The sequence below is a fragment of the Myxocyprinus asiaticus genome, chromosome 29 (genome assembly GCF_019703515.2).
Source record: "Myxocyprinus asiaticus isolate MX2 ecotype Aquarium Trade chromosome 29, UBuf_Myxa_2, whole genome shotgun sequence".
NCBI classification, from domain to species: domain Eukaryota; kingdom Metazoa; phylum Chordata; class Actinopteri; order Cypriniformes; family Catostomidae; genus Myxocyprinus; species Myxocyprinus asiaticus.
Genome location: NC_059372.1, coordinates 21,149,197 through 21,167,499, shown reverse-complemented (window position 1 = coordinate 21,167,499; position 18,303 = coordinate 21,149,197). Strand labels below are relative to the sequence as shown.

Sequence of the window (18,303 nt, the reverse complement as noted above, 5' to 3'; positions counted from 1 at the left end):
TCCCCCCATTGGCCCTAATCTATCATGGCCTCCTAATAATCTCCATCCCTGAACTGACTACATCACTCTACTCTCCTCTCCACCAATAGCTAGTGTGCGGTGGGCCTTCTGGCGCACTATGGCTGTCGTCGTATCATCCAGGTGGATGCTGCACACTGGTGGTGGTTGAGGAGATTCCCCATATACTATCTAAAGCGCTTTGAGTGCCTAGAAAAGCGCTATATAAATGTAAGGAATTATTATTATTATTTATAACATAAAAGACGCTCATTTGTCACCACCTACTGGTGTAAATATGCAATCTTACCGAATCAGTGGCTGCATCCGTATATCCATACTTCCCTACTACATATTGTAGTATGCCAAAAACAGTAAGCCAATGGAGTAATATGTCCGAATCCTCGGTAATCATAAAACAGTAAGTGAGAAATATATGGATGACCTACTATTTCCAGCGAGATTCTGAAGTGTGGATTGACTGGACACTTTATGTTCCCATAATCTTTTGGGAGCTGAGGAGACGTCATGTTCAAAACGCTGGATTTAAAAAAACAGCGGTGAACCACAAGTTGGACAGCCAGGACAGTTTCTGAGCATATGCCCCCACCCAGGCATATCCAAGAATGACACCACAATGACTACATTTACATGGACACCAGAAACCGTCTTATTGTGAGAAAGCGGCGTACTGTGAGAAAGTAGCGTTCCAGTTTACATGCACTGTATAAGCGGCATACTCTTTTCTCCTGTATACATGCGGCTCGGTCAGTGAGCAGCTTTCTCCACAGCAATGTAATTTCCCTGCAACGCTTGTGTAAATAACAAAAATGCTTTCCGAGGAAGACTTTGTTATTTTATTCCCCGTTGCTTTGCTTTATTTCCAGATATTCCAGATATGAAAATCCCAGGAGATTAGCAGTTACAGAAATATTCAAATCAGCCCATCTGGCACCAACAATCATGCCATGTTCCAAATCACTGAGATCACATTTTTTCCCCATTCTGATGGTTGATGTGAACATTAACTGAAACTCCTGACCCATATCTGCATGATTTTATGCACTGCACTGCTGCCATATGATTTGCTGATTAGATAATCGCATGGATGATTGTTGGTGCCAGATGGGCTGGTTTGAGTATTTCTGTAACTGCTGATCTCCCGTGATTTTCACACACAACAGTCCTTAGAATTTACTCCGAATGGTGCCAAAAACAAAAAACATCCAGTGAGCGGCAGTTCTGTGGATGGAAATGCCTTGTTGATGAGAGAGGTCAACAGAGAATGACCAGACTGGTTTGAACTGACAAAGTCTACGGTAACTCAGATGCTGTTTTGGCGACACGAGGGGGACCTACACAATATTAGGCAGGTGGTTTTAATGTTGTGGCTGATCGGTGTATGGACCAAGAACATTGTTCCTTGTGCTTCTGAGTGTGTGTGGCTCAATCTCTTCCCCAGACTCCAGGCTGAATTTCCCTGGCTGACGTCAGTTGACTGTTTTGGCTGCACTAAGCGCTCCGGACACAGCGCTGCCGCTGCTGTAAAAATGCTGCTCTCCGTGCCGCCAAGGACAGGAATCAACGCATATAACGGCTATACCGGCAGAACCAGTAAAAAGGTAAAGCGATGTACATATGCGGAGACGTCAGTTGTTCGGGCCGTTAGAAAAGGCTCATTTATCTCGCTTATCTCTCTTGTCTGTGTAATTGCATGACTGCGAGCTGCAGTGTCCTTGAAAGTGGAAGCTAGAAAAAAAAAAAAAAAAAAAAAAAAAAAACCCTGTATCATCGTGCAATCGTGTCGGATAATGTAGCGCTATATAGAGTGAGGTAGGCTACTAAAGTGAACGTGCATTTAAATAAAAAGTGTTGATTGATGTACTCTATTAACTGGCTGGGTGAGAAGTCACAGACTGTAGGCAACTGAACTTGTGATCCGGAATGCTCGTTGATACACGCAGTTTATAGGGATTAGATATTTGTGTTATGAGCGGTACTATAGTCGCTCATCGTTGCACCATATTATGGAGGAGGACTATCAATTGAGATTTTCGAGGAAAATATCTTTGGGAAAAAATGAAAATGAGTTTAACCAAGTTTTACGTGGAGTGATACGCCCCACCCCTTAAAATCTTACTACTGTGACGGGAAACATAATAGTTTCGAATTGACTTTGCGGATGAAGAGGCAAAAAGTCAATGCGCGAGCATCCGTGTTCGGGATACGAGGTCTATGCGAGAGTGCCTTTGAACTACTAGTGCATTTACTTACAAAGAGATAAGGTCAAAATAAGATTTTAAAATCATACTGACTGCCTTTTCACAGATTATTCACATTTGATAGTTACGTGCATTTATTTATTAAGTAGCTATAGAAAACCCGAATCTTGATCTTTTATACTGATAAACAAATGTCACAATAACTTTAAATCGTAAATTCACCTGTGTAATAGTTCCAAATGCAGTGTTTATTCCTGTGCAGATCACTGTATAAACAGGCAACAAGGTATGCACTATGCACATAACATGCATAATATTGACACTTGACATATGGGATACTATACACAATGATTTTGACTGAAATTATTAAAGGTGGTCACTATGCACTTTTAGTTGTCTACCATTCACTTTTAAGATTATAAGTGAAGGTGACTGAATCAGGGGTGCTTGCTTGTAGGTTTATGCAAAGCACTCCATCTTCATCATCTGCAATCTTCAATGCCCTTACAAGGTCATCATCAATAAAGTGACAGTTAATATGACAGTTTAAAAGAATTGGTTTAATACAAGTTAAGCTCAATCTACAGCATTTGCCGCATAATGTTGATTACCACAAAAAAATATTTTGAGTCGTCCCTCCTTTTCATAAAATAAAAGCAGAAATCGAGGTTACATTGAGGCACTTACAATGGAAGTGAATGGGGCCAATTTGTAGAGGGTTTAAAGGCAGAAATATGGCACTTACAATTTTATGAAAGCACTTACATTATTTCCTCTGTTAAAACCCATGCATTATTTGAGCTGTAAAGTTGTTAAAATAGTAGTTTTTACGGTCTTTTTAGGGTTATGGCGTTACGTTTTCACATCAACAAATGTTCTAAAATTGGATATAACTTTACACAGTAAAGGTTAGTAAGCGATTTTATCACACTAAATCATGTTAACATACATTGTTTACATCTTGTGGCTATACTTATGAAACAGTATTTTAACATATACAGATTGGCCCCATTTACTTCCATTGTATTTGCCACGATTTTTTTGGGAACAGTTGGAATTATTTTTTGTGGTAATCAACATTATGCCACAAATGCTGTCGATTGAGCTTAACATGTATTGAACCCGGAATAATCCTTTAAAGTGATTTCATTTAATGATGTAATGAATTATTTCCCCATTACTGTTTTTACCTAAGAGATGAGTTAAATGAGTAGTAGTATAGCAGTTTCTGACACTGACTTAAAAGTATAATGCATTCTCTACTCATCAACAGTTTCATGAGCGTACACTCTGTGTACTTGATCCAGCTTGGCTCTCCAAAAGTTACTTTAGCTGAGAGCTTTACACCCATGCCCTCTACAAAATTCAAGAACAACTCATAGATACAAGCAGTTGTCAGACCTCATTCCGTTGTAAGTGAGGTTTGTTGTGGTCACTGATTTCATATTACACTGCAGTTTTTTTGATGAAATAGGAGAGGAGCTATTGAGTTCCACAGTTAGATGTGTGTTTAACCTCTGTGTTTGACCTCATTGAGCAACAATGTAACCACCAAGTCTTAACAGAAGAAGATTCAGGTAAAGACTATAGTTCTAATGCATTCTAGTAATCACAAAGCTGTTCTATAGTAGTTTGTAACAATGGTAGGAAACATGGTGGAGGGTAATGCGGAGTGCTTGCAGTTGTATTAGACTTGGTCACAATGACCAGTCAATACATCCTATTTTATTGCTTCCAAAATGCTTCCATCTAAAATGACCAGAACTCACAACATGTATGCACATTTAATATTAATTTACTGCTTATTTTACAAAAGATCACATTTTCATTTATTTATTTATTTATTTATTTTTTACCATAAACTGAATGCCTTTGTTAGTAAAGCTATCTGTGGGATCGATTTTAATGAAACCAACAACATTCTCAGAGTGGATTTTTTCTTGGACACTTACTATATGTTTCAAAGCAAGTTTACTTCTAAGATGTAAAGACAGAATAAGTTGTTATGTCAACGTTGAAATACTGTAAGAAAACGTTGAATTAACTGTTGGCACAACTGCTATCAATCCTGCCATAAGCTTAGCCGCTGAGTAGGCAGGTGTCCAGGCCCATGGTGCATCCTTTCTCAATAACTCACACAGTGGGGATGTGGTTGCTGTGTGCTGGAGAAGGAAGCGTAGGTAGTAGGCTAGATAGGAAGCAAGCTGAGCTGGGCAGGTGGTACAACTGTAGTAACAAAGTACAACCCACATGTTTGATTGAAGATGGCCAAGTCCCTCAGCCATTAAACGAAACCCCAACATAAAAAAAGATGTGCTTGTATTTGGCAGGAGGTTGCCAAAGAATGCAGACATCATGCCAACTTGCTGAAGTTTATCACCACTCTAGGGATGCCAGTGAAGATGGTTTATTCAATCTTGTGGCAGCTTGGTACAGAAGTGAACCCAAAGGGCATCTGCTTATGTAAAGCCTGGCAAGGGTGATGATGGGTTGCCTCTTCACCTGCTAGAAAGGGGCTGGACAATCCAGTGTTTTTTGGGTTTGAGTAGATGCAATTAGGCAAAGCCTAGAGGCCGACTTGTCACTTGAGCAGGAAAGGCCATTGTTGCTGCCACTGTAGCTAAAATGGAGGAGGACAAGCCCAGGGTGCACAACAAGATCAGGTGTTTGACGGAAGAGTCTTACAGCAGTGGTGCTCTGTAAAGCTTACGCCTACTATATCGTTTTTTTTGTGTTGCAATAACTATGTAAAAAGCAGAGGCTACTTCCACACTAATATGTTTTCTTTTGAAAACGCATTCATTTTGCTACATTTACACCTCTCATCCACACTTCCTTCACAGAAAACGGAGAGTTTCAAAAACACTCTCCATTGCCGCATACCATGCTAATTTAAAAATAGTCTAACTTTAAAAAAAAATCATCCTGAGACCTCTGCACTATGTTCCATTATGTCATACTCCATCTAGCTTTTATGGAATGTGAAAACTTATTTTTTGTAAACGCCACATAAACACATCCATTCAGGGTCAACTGAAATCAGCTTACCGACTAGTTGATTTGGAATATGCTGTATTTAGTTGCACATTTCTAATACAAGCATTCCTTTCATATGCTTAAATGCAAGATATCGCATCGTCAATTGTCACCCGCTTTAGTGAAAAACACAACCCATTTGATAATACAATTTTTTTTACTTGCATTTGTGAAAAATATTCACATTTGGTGTGAATAAGCCTCAACTCTGCAGAAAACTCTAACTGAAACACTATTTCTTGAACCTGAGTATAAGGCATCAGGGGACATTATTAATTTTTCCAGAATTTCTGGATTATGAGTGTTCAGCCACTGGTCTCTAATATCCTCCTTATGTGCTTCAAACATAGATAGCCTTGCTAAGCTCTGCAGGTCTGCTAAGCACTATTGCACTGACTCAACCAACTGCTGTCAGCTCTGGCAGAGTAAAATCTGGTGGAGAATGACACTCTGTTAGGCGGCACAATGTTGCAAGTAATTTTACACACTATGAATATTTGGGAGCTCATTTAGTGTTCCAGATATTCTTTGCCCTTCAGTACAAAGGCAATGCAGTAAGCTTTTTTTCTGTGCATCACTCACTTTTCACTGTAAAGTTGAGAGCTATGTTTAAACCATTGGCTCATTGGTTTAAATCACCAACCCCAAGTATAAGCAATACAGTGATACTACTAAAATAATAATTTTTAAAATTTTATTTAATCATACATCAGTGGAATAGCCATGGGTGTGCCAGGATGTACAGCTGCCACCCAAAACATCAGCTTGCACACCCAAAAGAAATCACTTTTTGATGCTTAATAATAGTATGTAGGGGTGTACAAATGCATTGATACGATGCTAAAACTTCAGTACATCAATTACGGAATTGAATAATCAATTGTAATAACTATAGTAAAACCCAGTGTGTTACAGAGGCCATCTCTGATTACATGTGCGCTCTCATAACAGGAGCAGAGCTTGAGACTGAGGAAACAAGTGTGCCCTTAAATTAAGAGAGTTTATGCTAGCGAGATTGAATTTTTTCATCATTATTTATAATTGCGTGTGCCCATATGAGCAAAATAAGTTAATTGTTGTTCTTTGCTTCCCCAATTACAATATATTATGTATATTATGTAATATTTGGAGACTACACTTTGAAAGGTACAATAACATGCCTTTATTTGTGAAGTTTATTTCTTCAAAACATGTTATAAGATTACGTCATTATTACATTTTTAATTCTTTGACCCTGCTTGATTTAAAGGTGGGACTTATCTGCCTATATAGGTGACATATTTCATTTATTATTTCAATTACTGGTTCAATAGCTACAATAAATGTTGCCTTAAGTAATATGCAAATCTATGCAGAAAAGGACAACGATTACCCCCCCCCCCCTCGCCGATTTCTCTTCCCAGTCCACCCGTCTACAGTTTGTTCAGAACACTTTTTATTTTGTGAGATAAAATATTCAAATGAAGTCAATAAAACTCACAAAATCCCATGCAAACAAAACCACTAAAAATAATGAGTTGAATCAACAATTTTTTTTACAGTGTTCATATTGGCTCAATAATTAATGTAACATTAGTATTATTTTTTTTGTTTGTTTACATTTGCAGTCACACATGAACCAAACCTTCCTGTACACCAGGGTTGGGAGGGTTACTTTTAAAAAGTATTCCATCAAAGATTACAGAATACATGCTGTAAAATTTAATTTGTAACATATTCCGTTAGATTATTCAACATCAGTAATCTAATACTTTGGATTACATCTTTTGCACTGTCAGATTTTTTTTTACCTGTTTTGACTATAAACAAGTAAATAAATTAAGAAAATACACTTCCAGGGCGTGCTGAGTAACTCCAGTTATGCTTGTTAAGCAACCATTGGCCCGTTTGCTAGGGTGGGTAGAGTCACATGGGGTAACCTCCTCGTGGTTGCTATAATGTGGTTCTTGCTCTCGGTGGGGCGCGTGGTGAGTTGTGCGTGGATGCCGCAGAGAATAGCTTGAAGCCTCCACATGCACTACGTCTCACTATGCCACCACGAGGACTTAGAGCACATTGGGAATTGGGCATTCCAAATTGTGGAGAAAAGGGGAGAAAATCCCACCAAAAAAAGAAAATACACTTCACTATTAAAATTAGGGCTGCAACTAATGATTATTTTGATAATCAATAAATCTAACGATTATTAGACCGATTATTCGAGGATTATTGCAACGATTATTCATTAGCTCTCAACCGATTATTCAGCTTGTGCTCCGACTTAAAAGGTTGTATGAAACATGCTTACTAACAATAAAGAGGACAAAATCATCTTTTAAAAATACCTTTAAATGACATTCACTGAATTAAAGGGAAAAAAATACTTTTTATTAAGTTGAATTCAGTAAAGTTCACTGCAAAAAATCCTATTGTTATCAAGTGTTTTTGTCTTGTTTGCCTTTTAAAATGGTCTAAAAATCCTTAAAACAAGATACATTTACTTGAAAAGCAACATATAAGATATTTAGACATGCTTTGAATATCTCTTAAATATAAGTGTATTTTGTATATAAGTGTATTTTTTCACTTGGTTATACTTCTGCGAGTGCAGTAAAGACAAAATATACTTATATTCAAGATCTATTCTGTAAAAGCAAGTCTAAACATCTTATATGCTGCTTCTCAGGTGAATGCATCTTTTTTAAAGGATTTTTATTTTTAATATTATATTCAACATTCTCAGGTAACAATTTTTCTTCTGCAGTATAGCTGCTAAAGAAAACGTACATTGTTTTAAAGCAGTTTTAGATATTTATATTGGAAAACAAGCCAAAACAAATAAAAAAGTATTTTACTGCAGTGTATAATGGGGCGAAGACTACCCTCTCTCACCTTCTGTTCACTTCAATCCATCTTTAACTCACAAAAAAAAAAAAAAAAACTCTCTGATTAATAAAGCTGCGAATTGCCAATTTTCTTCATGATAAGAAACACACAGTGACATATATATTATGATTCAATAAGTCACAAGCCATCACGTTATAACCTAGCTGCATTAAGCGTGTGCGCTCGATGGATGAGCGTCCCCGTGACAGAGTGTGCCTCAGCCGGGTGCAGTTTCAATCTCTCCCCCTTAGATCGGGACACTTCGCAACTCATAGAAGTGGCGCTGACTGCACAGAGAAATGGCAGTTTCGGAATTTTGTAGTTATTTACATGATCTGCTTCCGTATTACTTGAACTTTAATAAAGCTATAACGCATTAAATATAACTGCATTAAAGATGTAACGCCGGGGTGTTTCCTTTAAAGAGCTCTGGCTCCGCTTATTCCACATTGAAAGTGCTTCTGTATTTACTTATTTTGTATTTTTGTATAATTCCCTCATAGTTTGCGATCTACATCACCTGAAGCTGTGAAAGTTTATAAAGTTTAAATAAACGACTGTTCGACAATGAAAATTTTTGTTGACAATTTGTTATTGTTGATAACGTCGAATAATTGTTTCAGCCATAGTTAAAATACATTCTCTGAAAAAAAGCCTAAATATCTTATCTTATTAAAAATTTTGCAGTATATCTTTGCCCCAATATTTTAAATGATCTTACTATAGAAAAAAAAAAACGGTATGCTCTAAATGGAATTTTCTTCATATAATTTATTAAAAAATATAATCGCATATGGTAACAGATGCATGTAAAGGCAAGAAATAGCATTTCATCTTAGCATAAAGTTAAATGTTCACATGACAATTTACACAAGGTTAACTATTTTTGCTGCTCCAAATGTCAAAACCCCACTGAGTGTACACAATCTTAACATGAGACAGGAAATATATTATTTGTAGCTTTCTATTTGATGTTAAAGGATACACAGGTTAGCATTTCTTGTAAAAATACTCTAATCACATAAAAAACATTGACAAGTTATGTAATAGTGTATTTTTTGGATTTATGTTTCATCTGTCAAAGTGTTTCTAACTGTTTTTTGTTGAGCTGTAGAAACACGATTTAGCTACTCTATTAAGCTCCCAAGAGAAAGTTCCTCAATTACGTCATATCCACCTTTTCATTCACAACTGTGTGAAACCACTAATATGAATGAAGCAAATCATTAGAAATTCTTTCACCATTGTTCAAAAGCTCCTCGGATCACATCATTTATATGAATAAATGCAGTTACTTATATTTAACATTTTAAATATGTAATCCCGTTACATGTATTCCATTACTCCCCAACCCTGCTGTACACCCTAAATGCAAAGAAAGAATTAAAATCATTTCTAATTCATAATGAAGTTTTAGAATCGGCGAATGTAAAACCTGGTGTATTTTTGTATAGTGCAAATTGTCCCTCCATTTTCATTCATCCTCAGCATGTGTTGGAAATTAATTCTTAACCATCCCAAAATAATTTAATCCAATTTTATGACTAAATATGAGGCCTAATATTTGGAAACATGAATAGGCCTACCTACTAAATTGATAAAAGTATCATACATTTTTTAATGTTAAGTAATTATAATATAACACAGGGCTAAAAAGAAATGAATGTGCTTAGTTCTTCTACACCTAGTTTTCCCTTGGCACACCCAGAACCTTGTTTCTGGCTACGCCACTGTCGTACACTTGATACTGCCATAGAAATGTGTGTTCACGCAATGCAGAACTCAGTTACTTAGAATTCTCCTTCTCGAGATGGATCAGTTTATCACTGCTGAAAGGCACAGTTTTGAAAACCAAGCAGCCTTTTTGGAGAATCAATCCCCTCCTTCTCGCTTTCTTGGCAAGGATGCAGATTGCTCAGATAAATTACCTGGAATTCCTGGAATTCCCATCTCAAACACTGTGCATGTGTTACTGAGATTCTGGCTCTGGCAATGTAATTTTTTTTATTTCTTTCTACCAAAAAAGTGATATTCAGACATTTTTGATTAGCCAAAAGACAAACATATACACAGAATGGTTGAGAAAATGCCTGACAAGATGTAATCCTGATTTATGAGAAAACATGAAAAAGGTTGGAGGACTGTGAGAAATGAATGGATTTTTTTTTTTTCTGTTTTTCTCTGCCCCTGGTTGTGGTTTTGAGCATGGGCAGAGACTGGGGAGGAGGAGTCCTTTTCCTTCTCCTCCTCTTCCGGCCAGCAGGGAACATGGATACGGGGACAGTCAAGGCTACAGGCACTGGCTCTGGGATGATCGAGGCTACAGGCACTGGCTCTGGGATGGTCGAGGCTACAGGCACTGGCTCTGGGATGGTCGAGGCTACAGGCACTGGCTCACTAACCGTGGCACGCATGGGCACTGGCTCGTTAACCGTGGCACGCATGGGCACTGGCTCGTTAACCGTGGCACGCATGGGCACTGGCTTGTTAACCGTGGCACGCATGGGCACTGGCTCGTTAACCGTGGCCGGCATGGGCATGTGTTGTAGTCCGGGGTTCCTGCCATAATTCACAGCATATGGGGGAAATGGAACTTCCATGGTTGCTACCACTGACTGCAGCAGGGAATCGACCACCAGAACCTGGAGAGGATGAGCCCGCCCTGCAAAAAATAATTTAAGGGAATTGTATGGAGAGGAGTTACCTTGGAGACAGGGGCCGTGGAAGGGGCAAAGACAGGGGCTGTGGAGGGCGCGGAGACAGGGGCCATGGAAGGCTGCGAGGGAGGAGTCGTGGAAGGCTTGGAGCTAGAAGGTGGCACGGGGTTCCCCCATAATCCACAATTATAGGGGAAAATGCTGGGAGAGGTGTCACCTTATCTGTCATACATGTCGATGCAACTGAAGGGTAATGGAGGATCAGCGTGGCTCTGACATATTCCAAAAAGGAAAGATTCTCCACTTGTGGAAGGGCTGCTGAACAGTGAAAGTTCAAACCCATTCCGTAGATGGAGATAGGGGTCTGAAATAGTGGAGGAAGTGATGAGTTTACAGAACTTGCTGGAGTAATCCTGGAGAGGAAGGTCTTGATGAAATAAATCCATTAGGGGACCGGTCAGCTCCATGACTCATGTGGGTCTGGATGAGTGGGAGAGGATTAGAGGGATTGCTGGAGTAGAGGTGGACGTTTGGAAGAAGTATATACGTAATTTTTTGGGTCAGTCCTTCTGTAACGTTGGGTATCTAGGAGTGGAGGAGGAAGAGAGGAGAAGCAGGAGTAGATTCTTTAAATCTTTTAATAATAATCGCTGGAGTGGAAACAAATGCTGGAGTAGAAACAAACAATAAAGCTCAACATGCTAACATATCACAACGTAACACTTCAAGGACTGACAAATGATGAACAAAACTAGAGGGTATATATACACACAGGGAAACTAATGAGGGAATGGAAGGCAGGTGCAGATGATGATGAACGATGGAAGTGATTAGGGCAGTGAACTATGGGAGATGTAGTCCAGTGGAAAATGAGGGAGACAATGAGTTCTTGAAGAAAATAAGGCTGACTGTGACAGTATCAGTCAAATGCTGACCATTAAAATAAAGAATAAATAAAAATAAATAAATAGCTAAATAAACATCAGTAGTACTGTTTGGTAACAGTCAAATGCTGACTATTTTAGTGCACTTGCTTGTTTCTCCTATCACCAAAACAATTCCTTGTGTACGTGAGCACACTTGGCAATAAAGTTAATTCTGATTCTGATTCTGAAATTATGAGAGTTGTGCTTTCTCTGAGACATTAGGAGTTACACGATAGTGCTTAGGGCTTTGTATACAAGCTATTTTAGCCATGCAGTATCCCTTTTATTGTCTTATTCATTACGCCTTAAAGTTGATGTGCAGTCATTAGACTGACATTGTATTATGTCATGCCTCATTTAAAAAAATAAAAAAATATGCATATCAAATAGTGCTGGCCTATATAGAAAAATACTTTAATCAGCCTGTTGATGATATCCTATATATGTCTCAATACTAGGGCTGGGCGATATGGCAAAAAAATTAAATCTCGATTTTTATCAAACTTATGGACGATTCATGATTAGATTTTTTCAACTTTTAAATGTACTCTAACATGATTTAAATTGTATGTTCTTTATTAGAATGCAAGGCAACCTGGTTAGAGAAATCCAAGTTCTTTTCATTATTCACCTTATTCAGCCCCGCCCCTTTTCCGTGCTCTGCTCTTCGGAATTTTGTCATCTAACTTCCTGTTTGTACTGAAGTGCACTGAGAAGAGTTGATCAAAATGGATTATATGTGGGAGCACAGAAAGTATTTTTCCCTAAGAATTGATGGTTTGACTCCACCCCTTTAATACGTGAAAATGCTAGTGAGGTGTTTAGCTGTCACTCTAAATGTTCGGGGGTTTTTCCCGACACCTGCAGAGGTAAATTGGACCTGGCAGATCACATTTAGACAGCTATGACACACTGCACTTTTTCATGATACAAGAGTTTAATTGTTATACGTGTAATTCTGCTTAATTTATAGGTTTCAACTTGTTAATAATTTGTGGTAAAATGTGTAGTTGAAATGAAATTTCCAACAGTGATGTCTCGTATTATAACACATGCAAGATCATAACATTAAAGAAAATGACAATTGTACTTTTTAAAAATAATTTGTCACCCTACATTTTTAGAGGCTTAAATGTGATTAAATGGTTGTAAACGTAACATAAAATAAAACATACACTTTCACATGTATATGTGTGTATAAATATAGTTGCACCCCTCCCCCGTCCCGGTTTAACACTCAAAAAATATATTCACCTTAACTATAACACGATGGGTGAATGAAACGAGAAGATGGTCAGAGGTGTTGTACAGACATATTTTTAATGACTTTGTGTTGTCTCTTGGAGTTTCATGAGCACTGAGGCAAATCAGTAGATCCACAGCTTGAAGGAAGGATCTTGTGTATTTATGAAGTACTCTTGTTTTAAAATCTCCCTGCTCAGCTTCCAGTTGTTATGACATCACTTGAACACTTTAAAATACTAATGATAGCTTTTGACAACTCCGTAACCTGTAAATCCACTTCGCTAGCTAATTACATTTTGATATCAACACCACAGATATCTATATAGAACCGCTAGAACGGAAGTTACGAGACAAAATGTTCAATATGGCTGCGCGCTAGTGTCTCTGGCGCATAAGGTGAATAGGAAACAAAGGTGTGCAAGAAAAATTTACAAATGCACCACAGGGGGAAGTTGTCAACATGTGTAAATGTCAAATAAATTAAAATCTAATAAACCCAGATGTTCAGAAATAATAGAAAAAGAAAACAGCAAAATAATTCATAGCCAGTGTAGGTATTCATTTTATCTAAACCAAGTCTATCTAAAAAGTTATCTAGAAATCAATATCTATAAATTCTAAAGTTTATCTAGCAAGTCTGTGTATAATCATAAACCCCTGCAGATAGAGACGCACACTCTAGCAGTTCACGATGAGCAGCGCAGCAATATAAAACAATTTATTATTACAATTTAACTAGCATAGTTTGACGAAATGATCGCTTGCCAAATGTTGGCTGTAGATGCAGTACACTTGAAACACATCACAGAACAAAGAAATAATTAGCAATCTATCTGAATCATCATGGTAAAAGGAGCGGCGGATGTTTGATTCTCCCATATATAGCCTCTCCATGATTTGAAATGAAGCGCAATAACTGTCACGTAAAGGTAAATAGAAAAGAAAGACCATTCATCAACATGCGCATGCCGAGGACAGTTATGACCTTATGCCGGTATATACATGCATGATGAACGAAGGTGAGCTACAATCACATTGTGTACAATCGTATTGGAATTTTACCGGTGTCTTTTATATCAGTCTCCGTGTTGTTAACTTGTCACGTTTATTTGGAGCATGCCACACACGTGCAGCTGATCAGATCGGGAGCAGCATTAAGACAAGCGCTATGAATTATTTTTCTCTTCCTTATTCAGCCTTTGGTGGATTTACAATGTATCTATTGCTGCGTTCCATTCAACTCGGAAAGTGTTCCTACTAGGAAAAGTGCAATGGAACGCCTCTTGAAGTTGGAATTCCAACTTGGAAAGTCGTGCGGAAATTTTAAACTACGATTTCACCGAGATGCAGGTGTGTGACATCACACAATCATGTCGGCACCCAGGAAGATGTACAAAATAAGTGATAAACATTCACTTGTATTAAACAGTATCGATAAATGGGGCAAAGTTCCTACATTACATGATATTGAAGCTTGTTTAACAAATGTTAGCAGAGTAGCAGGTGTTCAAAACAAGGTAATTATTCTCTTTTGATAATCGTACACCTGTAGCACAAATGCTAGTGTTGCAGCATTGTTTATCAATTGGGTTGTTAGGACACATCTCTGATGACAGTCAAACACCTGCTAAGCTAACGGGAGCGTTGCAGTTTTGTTTCCTTACACGTCATCTTCCGAGCATCTGACATTGGAATGCATTTATGGTTGGAGATTGGAGATATCAAGTAGGAATATCCCACATCCAACTTGAATGGAACGCAGCATAACGATCCACAATATTTTCAGCGAGTCCACTGTATTTTGACAGGTGGGTGGAACTTCCGGTTGGCTAGCGGAAGTATTGTTTTGTGTACAGTCGTAAGCAGTTAACTAGCGTTTCTTACTTTTAAAACATTGTAAAATGTCTTTCAAAATTTCTCGGACAATATTTATAGTTAATCACTGTCCTAACAGTCAAGCAAAACTAAAGTTTGGGCTAAAACAATAATGTTATGATCAGAAACCACCCGCAAAAATAGCGCTCCACCCAATGCTTCTCCATCCACCCGGCTGCATACAGGACTGACTTCAGAACATCTGTTTGGAAAAACCACGGAATAATTTGTTTACGTACTCTTTTCACAAGAAGTCAGCAGTGGACAATACGTATCCTATCCTCCGTCATGGCTCGGCTGTGATAGACGTTAAGAAACGGAGCGCTGTGAACTATAAATATAACAACAAAATAGCATAATTCTGGCAACAGGTGTGTGTGTGTGTACATGTGCTGAAAGTTCATTAGGAACTTTAAATGTGTTTATTTCTATTCAGCGTTGGCCTTTGCAGACGCTTCGCATGTTTTGAAGACATTGATTTGAAATAAAAATGTGGATGTTATTTCATATAAATGAAATGTATTTGTAAAGTGCTTTTAATAATACGTATTGTTCCAAAGTTGCTGTACAAAGAATATTGATCTTTTGTGAGCAGTGTTAATAATGTATGTCCAAATAAATATATTTATTTATATTACATGTGGTTCTTTCTGTATGGCACAGTTTACTGTGTGACTGCAAGTGCATCTTTATTTCCCTGAAAAGAAAAATAAAGTTAATCTGTCTCTGAACAGGATCAGTCGTTCTGGCAACACCAAACATTTCATATTGGTTTAGGCTATAAAATACGGAGATTATGTGCGTTAACTAACAGAGATAACGCTAGAATGAGCATACTACACCCTCATCTCCCACAAAATAACTGTATTTTATCCAAACAATAACAGCAGCATGAGCGTATCATCTCGTGAGTCTGTAATGAATGAGGATCCTGCTGTCTCTGTAAGTACACAAGCTCGCTAGAACGGACTCTTCGGGTTCTGACTACAATCAATATCTGATTTAAAATACACAGAATTATCTACAGTCCTCATTAAAATATGTTTTATCCTTTAAAGCTATGAATAACACTGACAGGTGTTGGAGCTTTTCAGGTTAGCCTGTTCATAGTTTATTCATCACTACACTCAACAATCAACAATTGACTAAAATGCTTCTAATGCATGATATTTTCATCTTCCCACTGATCATTAATAACAGATGGATGGGGAAGAACAATATTACATCGCTTTAGTTATGTTTTCGATTGTTTCCAGGTTTCTGTCATCTTTAAAGTTGTGCTGGTACATTGGTTTGTGTTTGTTTATACTCTTGGCCGGAAGTCCCACCTACAGGAATATTGTGGATAGCTTTTGCAATATTTTTGGCAAAAATCTCAATTTCTTGAAAAGAGTGTATTTTAATCAAGTACATTCAAAATGTTTTATGTAGTTAGGCTAAATATAGGTAAAAAATAATCAAGGCATGTTTTCTACACTGTTTTTTTTTTTTTACTAAATTAACAGAGAATAGAACTATATTTAATCCTTTTCATTTATATTCCCCAATTTAACAATAGGTATTAATTAGCTATATTAACCTATACATTTTTGTACTGTAACATTTAAATCTATTAAAAATGCCACTTGGGGACTTCATGAATATTTTGAGTGATGACGCAAACAAAAGGTTAAATCAGACTTTTGAATCGATTCACTGAAACTGACAGTTTAACTGATTCACGAAAATTAATCAAACTTACCAGTTATGCCGTTTTTGCTAATGATGTTTTTGCATCAAAACAGTCATAATTTAGTAATATGCTATAAGATAATTTACCACCCTGTGCAGCCCTTCGAATACAGCCATATTTGAAACTCAATCAGAAGAGAATGAACAAGCTCCACAAAATTATAAAACTACATATAAGGGTTTACACATAAAGCACATGACACATTGCATCCGAAAATATTAAACTGTTCACTCAAGCACAGCAGCACCATAAACTTTCAAACAATCATGACATTTGAAATATCATAAATGAAACTTATGGTTTACTTATGGTTTTTCCATCGAGTCCAATAGGTTTTTTTGCCCCATCCTTCAATAACAATTCCTTTGCAAAGCTTTAATTGTATTACGACTGGTTCACAAACAATCCACAGTGATATGAGCCCAAAAAACAAAATGATACAATCCATGCTGAAATACTCTGAAGACACATCCACCACATGACGCACAAACTGTATCATCCTGCACTGAGGCGCACATCGCCACCCCTAGAGTCACGAGTTCGAATCCAGGGCGTGCTGAGTGACTCCAGCCAGGTCTCCTAAGCAACCAAATTGGCCCAGTTGCTAGGGAGGGTGGAGTCACATAGGCTAACCTCCTCGTGGTCACCATAATGTGGTTCTCGCTCTCAGTGGGGCGTGAGGTGAGTTGTGCATGGATGCCGCGGAGAACAGCATGAAGCCTCCACATGCACTAGGTCTCCGCGGTAATGCGCTCAACAAGCCGCGTGATAAGATACGCGGATTGGCTGTCTCAGACACGGAGGCAACTGAGATTCGTCCTCCGCCACCCAGATTGAGGCGAGTCACTATGCCACCACGAGGACTTAGAGCGCATTAGGAATTGGGCATTCAAAATTGGGGGAAAAAAAAGACGTCCATCTAGTGCCTGTTAAAAATAGTGCAGATGGGCTCAAGAAGTTTGTGCTTAAAACAGCAAGACGCAGTACAGTTGAATGAAACAGAATGGGGCTGCTTTTTAGAGTTGTAACTAATCTTTTAAAAGCAGTGCAAGATGCATGACAATGGATAGAGATGTCTGTCTAGTGCATGTTTATATACAAAACTAATTCAAAATAGTTCAGATGGGTCCCCTTTGGTGTTCAGGAATAGTTAGTAGGCCACACTAGGCCTGTCTGTTCTGCTCTCTCTTTGTTTATGAACTGAGCACCAGTGGGCATGAGTACCATGACGATGATGCATGTTGTGGGGCTTATCAATGCAAATGAGCAATGTCTTGTGATGTCATGAACACACAGATTTAAAAAATGAGATGTTTCAGCAGGGTGGTAACTATAAATGCTCTTTTTAGACTGGGGAGGATGTTTTGAGTTCTGAACTTACAGTATGTTTTAATAGTAGTTACCTCATACTGTATGTCTAAATATCAAGGAAAATTTGATTCTCCATTTCATTTAAATCTTTACACTCTCATTTTGAGTGAGTTGCGACGAGACAAGGAGGAATCACAAAACTAGTCTAATGTCTTTTGGAATCTTAATCAAATAAAAAGTGCATTCAAATCATTGCGAATCGATTTTCGATTGTCAGCAAAATCAATGCAAATATACATTATAGTGAATATCTACTATAATATTCAGTCACACTGTAGTGTGTTGTTTTTCAGGGATAATGGTGGTAGGTTGTAAAATATTCTACTACAAAATCCAAATCACACATCCGAATACTGTAACCCAGGGCTCTTCAACTA

General features: G+C 37.9%; 1 protein-coding gene across 2 annotated transcripts in view; it reads left to right on the top strand.

The window, feature by feature from the left end:
• Nucleotides 1–1,226: 1,226 nt before the first annotated feature.
• Nucleotides 1,227–18,303, top strand: part of LOC127419607 (RNA-binding motif, single-stranded-interacting protein 2-like) — a 55,104-nt gene continuing 38,027 nt past the window's right edge. Inside the window, exon 1 of one of the 2 annotated variants that reach the window (XM_051661136.1) lies at nucleotides 1,227–1,619. In XM_051661136.1, the coding sequence (XP_051517096.1) occupies nucleotides 1,326–1,619 (294 nt within the window). In that variant the 5' untranslated portion in view covers nucleotides 1,227–1,325. The remainder of the gene's footprint in view (nucleotides 1,620–18,303) is intronic. The other variant, XM_051661135.1, reaches the window with a different exon arrangement.